Source organism: Podarcis cretensis (genome assembly GCF_951804945.1).
Source record: "Podarcis cretensis genome assembly, chromosome: 16".
Classification (NCBI taxonomy): domain Eukaryota; kingdom Metazoa; phylum Chordata; class Lepidosauria; order Squamata; family Lacertidae; genus Podarcis; species Podarcis cretensis.
The window spans coordinates 31980560-32001802 of record NC_137186.1 but is presented as its reverse complement, the minus strand read 5'-3'; the positions used below and the strand labels follow the sequence as shown (position 1 = coordinate 32001802).

The following is a 21243-nucleotide window of genomic DNA, read 5'->3' as shown; positions in this document are numbered from 1 at the left end:
CTAACCTGAAGCGTTTCTAACCTGAGGTATGACTGTACTACCATATCGTTTTAAACAGGGCTTCCACAAAAGCATCCTACGAATTGTCGTTTCTTAAGGGCACTGCAGGTTGTTAGGAGACCCCTGTTCTCCTCACAGAGTTACAGTGCTTGAATTCCCTGGTTTTTAAACCGCTCTGGGAGTTGTAGCTCTACAGGGGGAAATACAGTTCCTAGGATTCTTTCAGGGGGGAGTCAAGTGACTGTTCAAGTAAAGGTAAAGGTACCCCTGCCCGTACGGGCCAGTCTTGACAGACTCTGGGGTTGTGCGCCCATCTCACTTAAGAGGCCAGGGGCCAGCGCTGTCCGGAGACACTTCCGGGTCACGTGGCCAGCGTGACATCGCCAGAGCCAGAGCCGCACACGGAAACGCCGTTTACCTTCCCGCTGGTAAGCGGTCCCTATTTATCTACTTGCACCCGGAGGTGCTTTCGAACTGCTAGGTTGGCAGGCGCTGGGACCGAGCAGCGGGAGCGCACCCCGCCGCAGGGATTTGAACCGCCGACCTTTCGATCGGCAAGTCCTAGGCGCTGAGGCTTTAACCCACAGCGCCACCTGCGTCCCACTCAAGTAGTATAATAGTGCTTTAAATGCATTCTGCAGATGTGGCTTGAATTGAGCGAAAGCTCATCAGGCAGATGCATTGGCCAAATTCACAGCAGGAGGAGTCAAATCAGATCAAGTCAGGTGTACGAAGAGAGAGGCCACGAAAGTTGTGGGTTCAGGAAAAAACAGCACAGCTTCAGCACCATGGAAAGCTCCTAGTGGGTTTGTAGTGCAAGGCTGGGAAACCTCATGACTGGGGCTAAATGTGGCCTTCCGGGAGTTTCTGTCTGGCCCTCAAATAAAGCCACGCCCCCTCACTAGCTGTACTTATCATCCAATAAGAAAGCGCTGCATGGACAGAGGCTTGGTGGCATTCTCTATCCAGGGCCTACACTTGTGCCTTCAGGCCAAACGGATTTAGATATTTGCATGGGAATTCCAGGTTCTTCTCCTGCTCTGTTCCCAGCTTGGCGTCCTTGCCCAGAAGGTGCCTTTATTTATGGTCTTGATTTGCAATCATTCCCTAAGTAATAGCTCACAGCGCTTGCAGATAAATCAATTTGAAAGCCGGTTACTGTGCAGCGTGGTAAAATAAACAGCAGGATTCTAACGCCGCCTTGTATTATCCAGAGCGCTAAAGAATTCGCTGGAGCTTCGGAAGGGAAGGAGGGGGAATGGAACCGGGGGAGGCACGGAAATCAGCAGTGGGGTGGTGGGGGAAGCTCTGGGTTCAATTTCTGCAGACAGTGGAGGCTGGTGCCAACTAGGACCAGTGCGGCAGCAAGGAGAGAAAGTCCAGCAGAGCTAATGGCAGGCAGAGCCCACTAATTCTGGTTTTCCTTCCCGCCTGCTCCCTGTTGAGTTCTACAAAGGCAGTACTGAGACTTAGGAGGAGGAAGAGCATCCAGCTCCACTCGCTGGACTGCTTATAATCAGGAGGCCCTACTGCTTCTGACATTGTATGGGAGGGACCAGGCTTTTGGATGCAGAAGGTCTTGTGTCTATTATCTAGCATCTCCAGTTGAAATGGATCAGGTGGCAAAGGATGGAAAAGACCCTTCTGGCTAAGGCCCTGGTGAACTGCCAGTAAGATGCAAGCCGAGAGGGACAAAAAGTATTACCGTATTTTTCGTTCTATAGGACGCACATTTTCCCCTCCAAAAATTAAGGGGAAACGTGTGTGCGTCCTATAGAGCGAATGCAGGCTGCGCCGCTAAGCCCAAAGCCAGAACAGGAAGACGGAGCACTGTGGAGTGCTCCGTCTCGCTGCTCTAGCTTGGGGATGGCTGCACGCACAGCCTCTCCAGGGCAGCGGGGTGCCTTCACCCCTCTGTCCTGCAGAAGCTAGCAAGGCTGTTCCCAAGCCAGAACAGCGAGACGGAGGGCTCCGTCTCGCTGCTCTAGCTTGGGGACGGCTCCACGCAAAGTATCTGCAGGGCAGCGGGGCGCTGCGCTCCAAAGGCTTCAGGGATCTTTGAGGCTGGCAGTGGGGGAAAGCAGCGCTTCCCCCCACCGCCAGCCCCACAAGCTCTGGTGAATGTACCTTGAACGCACCTTGTTTTAGAGGGGGAGAACAAGAAAAAAAAAATTTCCCCTGTTCTCCCCCTCCTATGGTCCTGTGCGTCCTATGGTCCGGTGCGTCCAATGGAGCGAAAAATACGGTATGCAACCTCATATGGAAACGTGGAAACTGGCCCTTGTGCAAGTGCCACGTGATATTAGTGCTACACTTGCAAGCACCTACTCTCTGAAACTCCCTGCCCATTGATATTAAGGAAAGCATCTTGGTGGAATGATTTTTCGGCACTGGCAGAAAAGCTTTTTTGTTTAGGCAAGGCTACTCGGCCATGCAATTACGTCATGCAATTTTAACAAGTACAGTGGTACCTCAGGTTACGGACGCTTCAGGTTACAGACGCTTCAGGTTACAGACTCTGCTAACCCAGAAATAGTACCTTAGGTTAAGAACTTTACCTCAGGAAAGAGGTAAATAACAAATAACAAACTACAGTAAATATTGATGTATGTAATTTTTATTTCTCAATTATATTTAGTGGTAGTATGGCTGTATTGTTTTTTGTAACATAAAATCATTCAATAAAAACTATTTAAAAAAAAAGAACTTTACCTCAGGATAAGATCAGAAATCGCGTGGTGGCGGCGCGGCAGCAGCGGGAGGCCCCATTAGCTAAAGTGGTACCTCAGGTTAAGAACAGTTTCAGGTTAAGAACGGACCTCCAGAACGAATTAAGTTCTTAACCCAAGGTACCACTGTGGGTTTATTATGTGTATTTGTTTTTAGAACTGCTGGTTTTATTTGTACTTTGATAAATTTGTATGCCAGTTTGTTTTTAATGTATTAATTTTATGAGTTTTTAAATGAATATTTTATATGGTTTTATGTAAAGTGCATGGTCGTTGTTGTTGTTTAAAAATCAATTCAGCGATAGATGAATCTATTCAGATAAAAAATAAATAAGCAGCATATATTCCTGGGCTAGCTCGACACTCTGCTGGGCGGTCCAGGAGGGGACTGTGGTCTGGCTCTCGCACGCGTGGTGTCATGTAACTTGACCATGACTTCAAGTGGTGCTTTTGCACATATTGTGGCCTCCACACTGCCTTTCCTACAAGTGGTTATGGGAAACTGCAGCCTCATACCTGGTGTTGCTTGGAAATCAAACAAAAGTCAGGGCCATTTTGAAATCGGTTATCAAAAGCAGTGCAAAAGCTTTGAAAGCCTTTGCCTGCCATCTTCATTCAAAATGGCATCAAAACATAGGCAAAAACCATCATGCCAAATTTGCTTATGATTTGCTTAAGAGATGTCCGGATACATAGAGAACAGACAGATGAACGTCTTCTACAAAATATCTAGCAGAGGTGCTTTTTCTCTCATTATTCTCTTAAAACAAGGGATAGTTCAGTGGGCAGAGCCCGAGACTCTTAATCTCGTGGGTTCGAGCCCCACGTTGGGTGAAAGATTCCTACCTTCCTGGGCTAGATGATCCTCGTGTTCCAGCTCTTGTATTCTGTGATTCTTCGTGTCCTGTTTTGTTTTAAAGCAAATATAACATTCCTATTCTTCTTTCTTCCCAGGTCTGCAATGTCAAAAGCTGTTCAAAACTACGTCAAATCCTTGAACTGGGGCCATAGGGTACAGCTGCAGGATAAGTAAATGCAATTCTTCTTTCTCACACAGTCAAACTGTTTTTACTTAATAAGTATCAACTGTTGTGTTACCAATAGACGTAATTCGGTCAGGACTTGCACCAGATCCAGCTGAATCCCAGATCAAGGTGATTCAGATCTACCCAGGAATCAGCTGGATCAGGTTGAGGATCGTGCTGCAAATAGAGTAGCATTGAAGCTACTGCTTTCTTTTTTCATTATAATAGGAAAGTGAAATACTTAAACGTGAAAGGCAGTTTTGTGGATCCACACACAATTCGTGGGCTGATGAAAGGCAAAGAGGTAAGTTGCTTGGCTATATTTCCTTTGTTTTTTTTTAAAAAATGCAATAAAATGTAGTTTTAATAGTTTTGCAAATACAGTAAAGGATTCTTTTGAATAGTGTACATATGCTCGGGCTTGATGGCAGCTCTTTCCTTTAAACTCTCCTTTCTGATTTATTTTCATTTTTTATCCCCAGACATTGCTCACAGCAGAAAACATAGTCCTTGCCACAGGGGGAAGGCCTAAATATCCCACAAACGTAAGTTTTTTGCGTTAATCCAACCCTGGCTGGTGTTAACCATAGTTAGCGGCGGTACAGCTGTCAAACTACAGTGAAGGGAGCGGGAGATTTGCAACAAGGAGGGGAGAGAAAGCCATCACAACTATACCCAGGCATGGATCCTGATTTGCAAGCTACGGCAAGTGGTAAACACTCTCAGCCCAAGGGCCACGTGGTCTTCTGGGCAACCTTGTGAGGGCCACATTCCGGTAGTGGTCTGGGACTCCTGACCATTAGGTCCAGCCGTGGCCGACTCTGGGGTTGCGGCGCTCATCTCGCTTTACTGGCCGAGGGAGCCAGCGTACAGCTTCTGGGTCATGTGGCCAGCAGGACTAAGCCGCTTCTGGAGAACCAAAGCAGCGCACGGAAACACCATTTACCTTCCCGCAAGAGCGGAACCTATTTATCTACTTGCACTTTGATGTGCTTTTGAACTGCTATGTTGGCAGGAGCAGGGACCGAGCAACGAGAGCTCACCCCGTTGCGGGGATTTGAACCGCCGACCTTCTGATCAGCAAGTCCTAGGCTCCGTGGTTTAACCCGCAGCACCACCCACGTCCCTACATTCCGGTGATAGGCAGGGGCAAATTATCGCAGTGTGCCTCTCGGCACCAGTTTCTAGGAATTGGGGGTGGAAAACACCCAGGAGCTGCTGAAGATCTTCCTTTAGGCATTTGTTTGGCCACTGTAAGAGCAGAGCATTGGGCTAGATGGACCTTTGGCCTGACCCAGCAGGCCTGCTCTTGTCAGCTTATGATGGGTGCACCTTTCTTTTGTACTTTCTCTTAGATCGCGGGAGCACGGGAGTATGGGATAACGAGTGATGATGTCTTCTGGCTGAAAAAGTCTCCAGGGAAAACGTAAGTGTCGCAGATCGAGGTCTCCCACGCGAGTGATAACATTTCTTCCCCTGAGCATGGGGCGTTTGCGGTGGGTCCTTGCCTGGAATATCCCAGGGGAAAGAAGGAACGTACAGTGGTACCTTGGTTCTCAAACTTAATCCGTTCCGGGAGTCCTGTCGACTCCCAAAACTGTTTGGAAACCAAGGCGCGTCAGACGTTCGGCTTCTGAAAAACGTCTGCAAACCGGAAAACTTACTTCCAGGTTTGCGGCATTTGGGAGCCGATTTGTTCGTCAGCTAAGCCATTCGTGAACCAAGGTACCACTGTACAGTGGACCCTCTAGTTACGTACCGCTCTGGATATGTAACTTTCAGGTTACAAACACGGCAAACCTGCAAGTGTATACTTCCAGGTTTCGCCGCACGCATGTGCAGAAGCGCTCTGTGTGCCGTGCGTGTGTGCAGAAGTGGCACCTCTGCCTACGGACTTTTCGGGTTGCAGACATCCCCAGAATGAATTTAATTCATATCCGGAGGGTCCACTGTATATAACGTTTTGCTGGCTGAATCTGCTGGGTCACTTGCTTGTCTATGTCAAGCATGGGAACAGGATATTAGTAAGGGGATAGATTCAGAAAAACGGGTCAGAAAAAGTGTGGGAGAAAACTCCATTTCCTTCCTCATCACCAAAGCTTAAAGATAATTCTTTTAGATTGGTTCATGGGTGATATCTGACTCTGAGATGAATATTTAAGTGCCACCCCAAATTTTGGGAGGGTGGGAGACTAGGTCCATGTTGCCATATGCAGTGGACATACGTGGTAGACAGTGACTGAAGAGTTTTAGAAGAAGCTCCAATAAAGATGCTGTATTGGAGGTTATCGGTTTCCTTTTCTGTTAGGGCGGTAGCCCAAAATTGGAAACCGGTAACAGCTTATTTGACGGAGGAGCGGTATTTTCAGGGTGGTAGCTATTAATGGGAAAACTTGTCAGTTTAGAGAATGTCAACATCCAAGGAGAATATACTGTATTTTTCGCCCCATAAGACGTACCCGACCATAAGACGCACCTAATTTTTAGAGGGGGAATGCAAGGGAAAAAATATTATTTAAAGGGAGCGCTGAGCAGAGCCTCCCGCCTGCATTCGCTCCATAAGACGCACACACATTTCCCTTTACTTTTTAGGAGGGGAAAAGTGTGTCTTATAGAGCAAAGAATACGGTGTGTGTGTATAGGTGTGTGTGTATGTGTGTATACACACACACACACACACACACACAGAAACTGTTATGTTTTATTAAATACATTTTGGTCAAACAGCCTGATTGAGCGAATCAATGTGGTGTCAGGCTAGGACCAGACTTCAAATCCTTCCACTGACATGAAGCTCACTGGGAGACCTTGGGCGAGTCACGGCCTCTCAGCCTAACCTACCTCACAGGGCTGTTATGAGGATAAAATGGGGAGAACCACGTACATGACTGTAATGGTTCTAGGGGTTGCTCGTGCGTAAGTCGTCGCCACACCTGGCTGAGTTACCTGGGTGAACCCTATTCTGTCCGGACAGCCACTCACCCGTGGCTGTCTCAGTCGCTGGCAGAATCCGTCAGTGGGCGTTTCTTGAACTTCTTCCAGCAAAGAAGCTCTTTGACGCCTACTCTCCGCCTACTCTCCCTGCGCAGAAGCTTTCTGCGCAGGGAGGGTGTGGGCAGCGGAGGACCCGTGCTCTCCCCGCTGGTCTCCGGCGAGGAGTCATGGAGCCACCTCGCCGATTCCCCCATCTGCCCCCCTTCTCCACTGGTGCTACGCTGATTTCCCTCCCCGAAAGATGGGCTGCTTCTCTCCCTCCTGGGACGCTCTCCGTAATCCCTCTGGAGCCCTCCCTCTCCCTCTGGCTCCGATGGCAGTTCCCTGACAACGACCTTGAGCTCCTGGGAGGGAAAAAAAGTGGGATATCCATGCAATAATTAAACTCCCAGCGTGAGTTAACAGAGGCCATGTAAGAACGGTGACTTCTAGATTATAAAGCCCCACTGTAGATTTCAATCAGTGTTGATGGTATGCAATAAGCAAAAGTGACAGCGATATATTTTTTAAGCATACAGTCCCCGTTTTGTTGATTTCTCTTTTGCTGGTCGCTTGCCACAAGAGGGCAGCAAGTGCTTTAAGATGCAGACTCGATCACCTATTTTGGTTTATGTAATTCTAGAGTCTCTTCTCCATACATCTGTTGTGTCTTCTATCGGAGTTGGCGGCAGAGGAGGAGGGGAAGAATACAATTTGCTTTGTTGCTAACATTGATAACTTGGCAGAGTTCAAAGGGCTTGAAAACAGCTGAAGTTCGAAGCGCAGGGTGGTGGTGGAAGGAATTATCGTTATCAGTGCCTTTTTTTCCCTGGGGGGACCCCTAAACATTTTGTGAATCGTTGTACAGTGGTACCTCGGGTTACATATGCTTCAGGTTACAGACTCCGCTAACCCAGAAATAGTGCTTCAGGTTAAGAACTTTGCTTCAGGATGAGAACAGAAATTGTGCTCTGGCAGCGCGGCGGCAGAGGAGGCCCGATTAGCTAAAGTGGTGCTTCAGGTTAAGAACAGTTTCAGGTTAAGTACGGACCTCCAGAATGAATTAAGTACTTAACCCGAGGTACCACTGTAGAGTTGTACCTTGGTTTCCGAACAGCCTAGTTCTCGAATGTTTTGGCTCCCGAACAATCAAAATCTGGAAGTGAGTGTTCCGATTTTCGAACGTTTTTTTGGAAGCCGAATGTCTGGCACAACTTCCACAGCTTCCAATTGGCTGCAGGAATTTTCTGCAGCCAATCGGAAGCCGCGCTTTGGTTTTTGAACATTTTGGAAGTCGGACGGACTTCCGGAACAGATTCCGTTTGACTTCCGAGGTACGACTGCACTTTTATCCATTTGCTGTATTTATTTTTCCCGATTTGAACTATTTTGTTGTTGCTGTTGTTTAGTCGTTTAGTCATGTCCGACTCTTCGTGACCCCATGGACCAGAGCACGCCAGGCACTCCTGTCTTCCACTGCCTCCCGCAGTTTGGTCAAACTCATGCTGGTAGCTTCGAGAACACTGTTCAACCATCTCATCCTCTGTCGTCCCCTTCTCCTTGTGCCCTCCATCTTTCCCAACATCAGGGTCTTTCCCAGGGAGTCTTCTCTTCTCATGAGATGGCCAAATTACTGGAGCCTCAGCTTCAGGATCTGTCCTTCCAGGGAGCACTCAGGGCTGATTTCCTTAAGAGGAGATCGGTTTGATCTTCTTGCAGTCCATGGGACTCTCAAGAGTCTCCTCCAGCACCATAATTCAAAAGCATCAATTCTTTGGCAACCAGCCTTCTTTATGGTCTTTATGATTTGAACTATAAAATGGTGATTTTCTTGAGTCGAGAGTACCCCTAAACATTTTTTGGCAGGGGGGGCGGGGCGGGGAACACTGATCGTTATCCTAGGATTGTAGAGTTGGAAAGGGACCCTCAGGACCATCTAGAGTTCAGCCTCTTGCAATGCAGGAACCGGCAGCTGTCCCATACGGGGATCAAACCTGAAACCTTGACATGATCATTACCATGCTCTAACCAACTGAGCTATTCAGTTGGTTGGATTCAGTTGATTTCACCAGCAGCCGATCAAACCTTATCCTTTATCTATTCCATTTTTATCCTGCCTTTTCCTCCCGTGAGCTCATGGTGGTAAACATGCTTTTCTTTCTCCTTACTTAACTCCCACAACAGCCCTGCTGTGCTCAGTCACCTTTACTGGTTTCCAGTTCCTGGTAGTACAGTGGTGCCTCGCAAGACGAAATTAATCCGTTCCGCGAGTCTCTTCGTCTAGCGGTTTTTTCGTCTAAGCAGATAAGCAGTTTAGCGGCTTAGAAAAGGGGGGGGAGGGAAAAAAACCCGCAGGAACTTGCAAGACATTTTCGTCTTGCAAAGCAAGCCCATAGGGAAATTCGTTTTGCGAAGCGCCTCCAAAACGGAAAACCCTTTCGTCTAGCGGGTTTTCCGTCTTGCGAGGCGTTCGTCTTGCGGGGCACCACTGTATACAAAGCCCTCAATAGGTTGGGACTCATTTGCTTGCGAGATTGTCTTACTCCATATATCCCAACTGGACCGCTTCGATCTGTGGAATTGGTGCTGTTACAAGTGCCACGCCAATACCTGTTCCATATTTGTAAGAAAACTACCTTTCAGGGTGGTAGCACCTTGACTATGGAACTCCTTCCTCTTGACATCAGGCAGCTGCCTTTCCTGTACTCTTTTTGGTGTCTGCAAAAAACATTTCAGACAAGCCTCCCCAAATATGCAGAAGGTTGGTGTGTGTTTTAATCTGGTTTTGTTTGTTTGTTTATCACTGATTCTGTTTTATTTTTTAATTAAATAGTTGTTTTTAACTGTTTTTACTGATAATTTTATTCTCTTTTTTGTAAACCCCTTTTAGGTTTTTTGGGGTTGCCGTTTTTACAATCAGTGAGCATGTAAATTTCACCCCCCACCCCCACCCCCAAAAAAAAACAAATTGAAAAGAAGGGACATGGGCTAGCAGAGATCCATTGATTTCGATGGGTCTACTCAAAGCTGAACGTAATTGGATGCCACCCTTTTTGCATTGGTTCTGTTCATCCTCGCCCAGGTAAACAGGGTGGTGGCCTTTTGATAGTGCTGAAAGTGAGATAAACTGAACCTGCAGTTGGTTGCGGTATATCAGTCACCTCTTGGATTTTGGGAGCGTGATTTATGTGAGGAAATTGTGTGTGTGTGTGTGTGTGTGTGTGTGTGTGTGTGTGTTTTAAAAAAAGAAGAAGCCAAGAAAAGCAAAACACGAGATTTATCCCTGTGAGATATTTCTCTGTAAATGTGGCTTTTGTCCAGTGCAAGTTGTAACAGTGTAATGTGGGAGTCCTGTGTTTATACGTTGCATTCCTAAGCTTTAGTCAAAATAAGCCTTGAGGCCTACAGTAGCACTTCTGTACTTTATCAGACTGTGTTACAGCAGACGGAGAGCGAGAGCCGGTGCATTCAGCAACAATTTGTTTCTGTCAAACGAATTTCCCGTAGAAATGTTCCCATGATTCAGTTTAATGCCTTGACATTTGAAAACAATAATAATCTCCCAACTTTGCTTTGCATCTATGTGCTCTGCCTCTGTTTTACCTCTGTATATATATATATATAAACTATATATGAGCTACACAGTCAGCAGCACAGGGGAGCCTTTGCCAAGCTGCCGCCTTCCAAGTTGTTTTTGTTGTTATTTAATATATTTATATACTCCATTTCTCCCAAGTGGGGGTTAAAGGCAGTTTACAGGATTTAAAAACAACATTGTAAAATACAGAGTAATAAAAACAAACAAGTTAGTTTAGAGCAGCCTTTCTCAACCTGTGAGTCCCCAGATGTTGTTGGACTACAACTCTCATCACCCCTAGCTAGCAAGGCCAGAGCTCAGGAATGATGGGAGTTGTAGTCCAACATCTGGGGACCCACAGGTTGAGAACCGCTGCTTTAGAGCATGAGACTTTTAATCCCAAAGTTGTGGGTTCAAGCCCCATATTGGGCAAAAAGTTTCCTGCATTATTATTATTATTATTATTATTATTATTATTATTTATTATTATACCTCACCCAGCTGGCTGGGTTGCCCCAGCCACTCTGGGCGGCTTCCAACATACCCCATAATAATAAAACATCAAACAGTAATACTAACAATCAGATCCTATGTTTAAAAAGTCACAAGAACTTTAAAATAAACAACTTTTATCAAATAAAGCAATATTCAATAATCCATTAGAGTCCCATAGTAAATAAAATTAAACACCAGCAAATAATAATTTAAACAGTTTGCACTCATCAGTTACAATAAAAGATTACTACTCTAGAATCAATAAAATGGCAGCAAATCACAGTGCATAAAATACCACAAAACGTACAAAACCATGTATAGCGGTGCCCCACAAGACGAATGCCTTGCAAGACGAAAAACCCGCTAGACGAAAGGGTTTTCCGTTTTGGAGGTACTTCGCAAAACGAATTTCCTATGGGCTTGCTTTGCAAGACGAAAATGTCTTGCGAGTTTTTCCGACTTTCCCCCCCCTTTGCCCCCCTTTTTCTAAGCCGCTAAGCGGCTTATCTGCTTATCCGCTAAGCCGATAAGCCGCTAAAAGCCGCTAATCCGCTAATAGCGCTAATCCACTAAGCCGTCAATGGGCTTGCTTTGCAAGACGAGAAAACCGCTAGACGAAGAGAATCACAGAACGGATTATTTTCGTCTTGCGAGGCACCACTGTAAAAGGATCAAGCTGAGAACAAGAACACACAGCTTATTTTTCAAAACTATCGCTGAACTCTCTTCCCAGCTGCTTCAGCTGTTCTCAAAGTCATGGACTGGGAAAGGCTCCTGGGGCTGGACGGTGGGGCAAGGCAGGTGGAAAAGGCATTGCCTGCAAAAAGTCTCCCTCTCTTCTCACTTCAGGGAGTTGAACTAGATGGCTCTTGTGGTCCCTTCCAGCTATGATTCTAGAAAAGGCGCTGAAAATACAACTACTGGCATCACAAGGCCATGATTCAGATCCATAGGGCAACTGGATTTGGAGTCCAGTGTACAGTTCTGGCCACCTCGCCTCAAAAGGGATATTGCAGAGTTGGAAACAGGTGGCATTGTGGGTTAAACCACAGAGCCTAGGACTTGCCGATCAGAAGGTTGGCGGTTCGAATCCCTGTGATGGGGTGAGCTCCGGTTGCTCGGTCCCTGCTCCTGCCAACCTAGCAGTTCGAAAGCACCTCAAAGTGCAATGAGATAAACAGGTACTGCTCCAGCAGGAAGGTAAACAGCGTTTCTGTGCGCTGCTCTAGTTCGCCAGAAGTGGCTTAGTCATGGTGGCCACATGACCCGGAAGCTGTACGCCGGCTCCCTCGGCCAATAAAGCGAGATGAGCGCCGCAACCCCAGAGTCGGCCACGACTGGACCTAATGGTCAGGGGTCCCTTTACCCCTTTACCTTTTAGAGTTGGAAGAGGTTCAGAAAAGGGCAGCCAAAATGACCTGTGAGGAAAGGTAGCAGCATTTGGGACCTTTTCGTTTAGAGAAAAAGTGAGTACCGTACTTTTCCGTGTATAAGACTTGGCTTTTTTCCTTTAAAATTATGCTTAAAAGTGGGGATCGTCTTATACATGGATAGTGCATAGGGTGGACATTTGATAGGTCGCTGCCAGGGCTGTCAGCAGCTATTGGGCGTGTTATTGGTTGTTGCATCCAGGGCTGGTGTTGATTGGCTGACGCTGCAGCAGTTGGCGAGGTGACAGACGAGAGGCAGATTTTTCGCCGCGTGCGAAAAAAATTCGGCAATCCCGCCTAAATAAAGCTCAACAACCCTGTTCCCCCCCCCATTTTCTTAATTTTGAGTCCCCCAAAATAGAGTGTGTCTTATACATGGGGGTGTCTTATACACAGAAAAGTACGGTAACAGGCGGCAAGATAGAATTTTGTAAAATTACGCATGGTGCTCAGAAAGTGGGCAGAGAACATGTTCCTCTTCCTCATGCCTAACACTAGAACTCGTGGAACCGCTGGAGGATTCAGGGAAGGGAAAAGGAACAACTTCTTCACAAAGCGCATTGTTAAACTGCGGAACTCACTCCCACAAGAGGCAGTCCCAACTGGGACGGCTTTAAAAAGAGGATTAGACAAATTCATGAGGGGAAAGGCTACCAATGATGACTACAGCTGCTATTACTATTATTTATTAAAGTTCTATACCACCCTTTATCTCAAGATCACAGGGCAATTTGCAATACGAAAACATAAAAATGCATATCATAATAACAAACAAAACAGCAGCAATACCCCCAACACAGTTTAAAAGGCTATTGATGGTTTAATAAGCCAAAGGCCTGGGACAAGAGGAATGTTTATGCCTGGCGCCTAAAGATTATGTGACAAAGGCTATGCCCTGCCTCTATAGCTGGAGGCAGCAGTGCGCCTGAATACTGCAGGGGGTGGAAAGGGCTCTTGTGCCCAAATCCTGCTTGCATCTGGTTGGCTGCTGTCAGAACAGGATCCTGCACTAGGTGGGCCATTGGCCTGATCCAGCAGGCTCTCCTTACATGGATAGAAATCCTCCCCGTTTCCCACGTGCAAATGGGCACACCCTTAACATTAAGTAATGTTTGACGTTCATGACTTGGAGAGGGCAGAAAAAGCATCACGCTTCTTCATTTTGATTCATTGGCTGCTGCCACTGCTTGCTCCACCCGCCAACCCCCACCTGTCCCTTTGCCAACCGCCCTTCCTGCACAGTTGACCAACCCCCTTCCTTTTACACCTCACAGACCCGCCCCTTGCATGCCTGTTGGCTGTCACAAACTGAAGCGTGACGACAGCCTTACGTTTTTATGTATATAGGTAGATATGCTCTTATAACAGGGGGAAGAAACATCATCAGCAGATGTTAACAGTGAAAGCATCCTGTCGATCCCGATTTAAGAATACAAATGAACGTTGGCAATCCGTACATCCCATTAGGTATCCAAATGAGATTGGATTTAGCTATGCCTTCCGATGTAGGTGGGGCAGTGAGAACTTCCTCTCAATGAATCGCAGGTGGTGGGTGTTTCTCCTCCCACCCTTCCTGGACATTTACAAACACGAGGGCTCGCAGGGTCCCACTTTCCTTGCTCATCTGTTCGCCCCCCACCCCCAGGAATACCATTTTAAGAGCGCCTGAACATCCGCAAAGTGTCACGCTCTTGTCTGTCTCCATTGTGGAAGCCAAATCTCAGGTCTGATCTCCTGAGCCCCATCTATTCTCAGAAGCCGAATCGTGGTTTATGAGAGCCGGACAATTGCAAGCCCGCCCTGTCTGTGCAGGAGCCGTAAGATAATATCTCTAGGCGCATTCCTGTCACTCCACCCCTCGTGGCGCGGCGGAGGGTGGGTGATTCTCGTCAGGGCACCCACAGCATTATTTGAAGAGCCTGCTTTTTTTGGTTTCTTTCTGAGGTGGAATTATATTATTAGTACCTCTTGGGGATTAGCTTTGACATGGCTATTATGTGATCTAGCGTTGCCTTATCCTTTTGAAAGGGCCAATGCGCAGGGCCACCCACAGGTTAGTTTGCCTTGCTGAGGAGTTGCTGTCTTAATGTACAATATTTGCACATTCTTTCCATCTCTACCTCTCTCCCCAAGTTAAAATCTGCCTGCAGATTATCCTCATTAATTTCCCCCTGCTCCTTTCTTTGAGTTTTTCTCTTTCCTGCCATCGGGGCAGCCTTTTCGCAAACAGCTCAGTTTTTCAGAAGGAGCCCCTCCCACATCACAACCAAAAACCACTGTCTTCCCCTCCATCATTTTCTTTTTAAAAATGGTTTTGTAGTGAAATGGTTTGGATTTTTTCTGTTAAGAAACCTGGCTGGCAAACTTGTTTTATTTCCACTTTGATGAGGGGGCAGAAAGGATTATTGGGTACAGCATCAACCTTTGTCTGATTGGCCACTTGGATGTATTGGTTACGAAGGAACAAAGAAGAAAGATAGGAAGCTGCATTATACTGAGTCAGACCATTGTAAGAGACCAAATGTGCCTGGTATCACATTATGCACACACATATTGAAAAGGAACAAAAAACTGTACCCCCACTCCATCCTACTTTCTGCCCTGGCCAGTCCAAACTGACATGGCTTGGAATGTGTTGGCCAATCCGCTTCTACCCAGAATTGCAGTGCCCTCCCTGTGGAAATCTGATACAGTTTGACAGTATAGCTCTCTATCTCTGTCCTTGGACCAAGTCCCATTAAGTTCAATGGCCCTTTCATCCCAGTTCAGTGCCTGTAATGTTGCAGCCATGATTGTCTAATGGTTTTAATAATCAACTTAGGTAAAGGTAAAGGGACCCCTGACCATTAGGTCCAGTCGTGACCGACTCTGGGGTTGCGGCGCTCATCTCGCTTTATTGGCCGAGGGAGCCGGCGTACAGCTTCCGGGTCATGATTAAGCCGCTTCTGGCGAACCAGAGCAGCGCACGGAAACGCCGTTTACCTTCCCGCCGGAGTGGTACCTATTTATCTACTTGCACTTTGACATGCTTTCGAAATGCTAGGTTGGCAGGAGCAGGGACCAAGCAACGGGAGCCCACCCCATTGCGGGGATTCGAACCGCCGACCTTCTGATCGGCAAGTCCTAGGCTCTGTGGTTTAACCCACAGCGCCACCCGCTTCCCACAAATAATCAACTTAAGACTCCTTTAATCATGTGCAAGCTAAACAAGCTATAGCTTAGGGCCCTACTCTCTTGGGCCCCCAAAAAAAAACATTAAATGGAAAAAACTGGATGTACATTTCCAAAATATAAGATAAAAAACAAACACAATAAAACCTACATACAGCAACAGTGTTTTGTGTTGTGTTGGCTCCTATGATATAAGCAATGGGCCCCGCCTGCTAGCCGGCTCCCTAAGATATCACTGGTTTGCTCATTTCTATATATAAGGTGCCTACATTCTGCATAGACTTTGCATTCTGCATGGACTTTTCAACAATTACTTTGATAAAATACATATTTTTTTATGTGCAAATGGCTTTAGATACCTATTAGGTCCATAAATTACCATATAGCATATATTCAACACAAAAAACAGCGGCAATTTGTTGTTGACAAAGGACAGCTGGACATATAAAGGGCCCCATTATCTTCAGTAGCTGAGGGCCTTGTCAAACCTAAATCCAGCCCTGATCGGGTGACAGCTTAACAAGGGTTAAGGTAGAGGTAGATCTTAACCCTTGTCTCACACAGAAGGAAGTGGACCCTCCCGATGCTCACCTGGGCGTTTGCTTTCTGGGATTTCATTTGAACCCACGTTGCTGAGAAATCTCATCTGAATCACTTTCTCACATAGAACGTCAGTGCTGTTGATGGCCTATTGTGAAATACAACAACAAAAATCTTCGCCAGTCTGAAGGGGCTGTAGGCGTACTTAGGATTGCAGCTTGGCCTTGCAATTCTGTACATATTTACTCAGAAGCTAGTCCCACTGTGTTCCATGCAGCTTACTTCCCACGAAGTGCTTTTTTGGGTTTGCAGCCTCAACGTTTTCGATCACTGGAGGTGCTTTGGGAACATCATGTAATTTCTAGCTGTTTTAACTTTTCAAAACGGGCACCCCAGTTGTTAAGCTCTGCGTATGTTTTGTTTTTGAAAAGCTGTTTTTTCTCTATCCCTGTCTACCTGTGAAACCTGAGGTGTCTTTCTGTGCAATTTACCTGTTATTGTGCCGCACTGTGCTCCAGAAAATAATTTGTTTTGTTTATAGCAATATTCCCCATCTCATTCCTCTTCTCTTTTCTTCCCCTGCTTCGCATTGAACAGGTTGGTTGTCGGAGCTAGCTGTATCTTTTGTAAACGCTGTAACAATTTATTATATCACGTGACCGATTTACATTTCCTGTGAAAGTTCAATAGTCTCAAGTGTTGAAATCCATGGTTAAAATAAACCCATGGTTTAATTGTCACAGGGGACCCTTAGCAGTCAGCAACCATGTTCTGGTTAACCACTTTTATCTTATTCATTGACTTTGTTCCACGACAGATCACCACACCTTTACAACATTTGTGCTACTGACTCTCAAACGTTGGAGTTGTTGAACTATAGACAACAAATCAGGTCTACTAGACCCAAAATTTTAAATCCATGGAGGTTAAAGTTTTTCCTGGAGCTCCTCCAGGATTAGGAACCCTGAAACTTAAGGTTCATTACTTTCATAGCCCCAGTGCCCATCAGCTGTCGGGTGGTGAGTTCAACCCTGATGAGTTAACTGTGCGGCTGAGACTAGTGACTGCGAGTGGACACTGGGACCATATAACCCTGGTCCCAAAGGATCTACACTGGCTTCCAATATGTTTTCAAGCACAATTCAAAGTGTTGGTGCTGACTTTTAAAGCCCTAAACGGCCTTGGACCAGTATACCTGAAGGAGCGTCTCCACCCCCATCGTTCAGCCCGTACACTGAGGTCCAGCTCCAAGGGCCTTCTGGAGGTTCCCTCACTGCAAGAAGTGAAGTTTCAGGGAACCAGGTAGAGGGCCTTCTCAGTAGTGGCTCCCTCCCTGTGGAACGCTCTCCCACCAGATGTCAAGGAAATAAACAACTATCTGACTTTTAGAAGACATCTGAAGGCAGCCCTGTTTATGGAAGTTTTTAATGTTTGATGTTTTATTATGTGTTGGAAGCCGCCCAGAGTGCCTGGGGAAACCCAGCCAGATGGGTAAGGTATAAATAATAAAATTATTATTATGAGTACATACACCACGGCCACCTCTGCTCCACAGAAAGAAGCCTCGCCGGCCCTGTGCTTTGCCTGGCCCTTTACCCTGCGGTTCTCAGACCCCCAACAACCAGCTGGATGATAGGTGCTTGAGAAGCATCGCACTGGGTTGGACAAAACATGGCTGCCTTACGTCTTGCTGTTCCAGTTCTTGTCCATTTGCCCTCTCAAAATACTTGAGCTGTTTTCCTTGAGCCACAACCCTCCAGATGTTTCCCTCGAATGTGCTGGCTTTCTCACTGGCCTCGGACTGAACGCGACAGTTATGATGAGGAGCATCCCACTCCGAGGATTTGACCAGGTAAGTTGTTTGCTGTTTTTCGGGCGTCTGACTCTGGCTTCTAGGTTTTACTGGCAGGTGGTTTCCAAGCTCCTTCGCTGCTTTCTGCCCGAGTCTACACTGTGTGGGGCTTGGCTGTCAGATATCAGAAGAGGTCTCCTGCTCATGTAAAGGTAAAAAGGTCAAGGACCCCTGGACAGCTAAGTCCAGTCAAAGGTGACTATGGGGTTGCAGTGCTCATCTCGCTTTAAGGCCAAGAGAGCCAGTGTTTTTCCACAGACAGCTTTCCAGGTCATGTGGCCAGCATGATTAAACTGCATCTGGCGCAACGGAAAACCATGACGGAAACCAGAAATGCCGTTTACCTTCCTGCCACAGCGGTACCTATTTATCTACTTGCACTGGTGTGCTTTCAAACTGCTAGGGTGGCAGGAGCTGGGACCGAGCAACAGGGGCTCACTCCGTTGTGGGGATTCAAACCGCCGACCTTCGGCAAGCCCAAGAGGCTCTGTGGTTTAGACCACAGCACCACCCGTGTCCTTATTTACGGTTCATCAAGCCCAATGCTGTCACTCTGGACAGATCACCATCCTTAGGCAGCGATCTTTCTCAAGGGCCCCCAGCAGACTCTCCCCCCCCCCAGGTGAGGGGTCGGGTCCCTTCTGGGATAAAATAGGCACGGGGGCTCAAGTCGGCACAGGCTGAAAGGGAAACAGGAGTGTTAAGTTTCAGAAGAGAACAAACATCTTGCCCCCCACTTTTTTTGGGCCAGTTGCAACTGAGAGCATGTATTTTTAAATTTATTTTAAAAAAGCCAAACACCAGCACTTAAATTCTCCTGTGTGGGCGTTTTGTGATATTTCCTTTACACGACTACCAGACTCATCCTTTGACGGATGATGACAGTTTTGACTTATCGCCATCAACAGCTGTGGCATCTTTTTTGAACAAAGTTGTCAGTAGGAGCGTTTAGAGCCTGACAGCAGCATGGCATTGGTTCAAAAATTTGGAGATGTCTTCTGCAAAGGCATCTTTTCCATCCGTAAAACAAGCCCTCCAGGATACCTTAACGAGTCGTCTATATTGACAAGGCATCTGACAGGTAAAACCCTTTGTGTTCTCAGGGCTAGGTATGAAGTACGGGGTTCAAACAACCTGGTTCCTTTGGGTGCCCAGGCACAGTTTGGGCACCAGGAACCATCTTTCTGCTAATCCCTCATCCACACTGGATTGTAGGGACAATCTCAACTCACTTCCTATTTAAAAGTGAAGCTTCCAGATTTGCACACTCTTAAACAATTCGCGAATCGAAATGCTTCCATCTTTTGAAATTCACACTTCTCTGAATTTTGCAATGCAGTTCTCCAGCCAAGCAATGTGCGCATTATGTTGGGATAACTTGTGCATAGATATGCAAAAAAAATGCACTAGGTCGGGAGAAATTGCCTTGCGAAAATGTATATTGGGAGAAAATTGCACGGGAATCATATTTGTGGAATGCTTTCCCCCCAGGAAGACTCGCCTGGTGTCTTTGTTGTATATCTTTAGGCACTAGCCAAAAATGTTTCTTTTTCACCAGGCCTTTGGTTGGTTAACATTCTATGTCCTTTTAAATATGCTCGTGGGAAGGGGATTATTGGTTTGTTGCTATTTTTGTTCTTGTTTTTATTGTGTAGTTTGTGTTCTTGTTTTATATTTTTATTTTGTGAACCGCCCTGTGATCTACAGATTAAGGGTGGTATACAAATTAAATAATAATAATAATAATAATAATAATAATAATAATAATATGCTGAGGGCTTTAGAAAAAGCAAACTGATAACTAAATTTAAGACTGGGGAAATGAGAAACTGAGAGAAACCAAAATCGATAGATTTAGCCATTCCCACTGCCAACCAATAGCACTATTAATTTCTGTTGTGAGGCGGTAGTTGCTTATTATATACCACAGGAATGGAAACCCCTTTTCTGACTGAGGACCACATTGCCTTCTGGCAACGTCCTTCAGGCCACATGCCCTGTAGTAAGTAAATGATACATAAAAGTAAAAATTAAAAAATGCAGTTGGCTTGTTTGTTTTTCTCATCACCTTTGTAGCAAATGGCTACTCTTGTGGCAGATCACATGGAAGGCCACGGGACGAGATTCCTGAAGAAATGTAGCCCAACGAAAGTGAAGAAGGCGGAGAACGGCCGGCTGCGCGTGACGTGGAAATACCTCGATTCTGGCAAAGAAAAGTCGGACGAATTTGACACAGTGATGTGGGCAGTAGGTAAAAAGAAACTTGCGTTTTGAAATTCCTCTGGCACTCCTTTTCCTTTTGTTCCCTCTCGTGGTTTTTTTTTAAAAAATGCAGCACAGGAAATGTTGGGGGAAGGAAAGCACATGGGAAGAGATAGGCATGCAAGAGTGATCGCAAACACCTCTCAGTTCCCAACAATGTTCTATATATGGAGGGTTCCATCCAATCTTCTCTGTCTGCTAGCACGAGGGTGAGATTTAATATTGTGTTGCAGCGGAACCCAATGCAACAATTGCCCTAGCAGAAATTGTGCTATCTGTCATGCAACGAAGGGCAACCTTCTACATGCTCTGACACTGAGCTACAGCACTTCCTCTACTAAGAAGCTGCCTTATTTTGAGTTAGACGATTGGACCACCCAATTGTTAAGCAGTAGCTCTCTGAGATTTCAGGCAGGGAGCCATTCCCAAGCCTTCCATGGCGATTCCGGAGACTGAAGCTGGGATTGTTCGCCTGTAGAATGCATGCTCTACCACTGAGATATGTGACTCTTTTTTCTATCTACTGTTGTTTAGTCGTTTAGTCGTGTCTGACTCTTCGTGACCCCATGGACCAGAGCACGCCAGGCACTTCTGCCTTCCACTGCCTCCCGCAGTTTGGTCAAACTCATGCTGGTAGCTTCGAAGACACTGTCCCACCATCTCGTCCTCTGTCGTCCCCTTCTCCTTGTGCCCTCCATCTTTCTCAACATCAGGGTCTTTTCCAGGGAGTCTTCTCTTCTCATGAGGTGGCCAAAGTATTGGAGCCTCAGCTTCAGGATCTGTCCTTCCAGTGAGCACTCAGGGCTGATTTCCTTCAGAATGGAGAGGTTTGATCTTCTTGCAGTCCATGGGACTTTCAAGCGTCTCCTCCAGCACCATAATTCAAAAGCATCCATTCTTCGGCGATCAGCCTTCTTTATGGTCCAGCTCTCACTTCCATACATCACTACTGGGAAAACCATAGCTTTAACTATATGGATCTTTTTCGGCAAGGTGATGTCTCTGCTTTTTAAGATGCTGTCTAGATTTGTCATTGTTTTTCTCCCAAGAAGCAGGCGTCTTTTAATTTCATGGCTGCTGTCACCATCTGCAGTGATCATGGAGCCCAAGAAAGTAAAATCACTCACTGCCTCCCTTTCCTCCCCTTCTATTTGTCAGGAGGTGATGGGACCAGTGGCCATGATCTTAG

At 46.4% G+C, this 21243-nt stretch overlaps 1 protein-coding gene across 1 annotated transcript in view; it reads left to right on the top strand.

Annotated features, from left to right (window-relative positions):
* TXNRD2 (thioredoxin reductase 2) overlaps nt 1-21243 on the top strand; it is a 71170-nt gene that overhangs the window by 17482 nt on the left and 32445 nt on the right. Inside the window, exons 5-11 of the mRNA XM_079956844.1 lie at nt 3684-3758; nt 3983-4058; nt 4237-4299; nt 5110-5180; nt 16538-16557; nt 17701-17792; nt 19869-20043. Coding sequence (XP_079812970.1) covers nt 3684-3758; nt 3983-4058; nt 4237-4299; nt 5110-5180; nt 16538-16557; nt 17701-17792; nt 19869-20043 — 572 coding nt within the window. The remainder of the gene's footprint in view (nt 1-3683; nt 3759-3982; nt 4059-4236; nt 4300-5109; nt 5181-16537; nt 16558-17700; nt 17793-19868; nt 20044-21243) is intronic.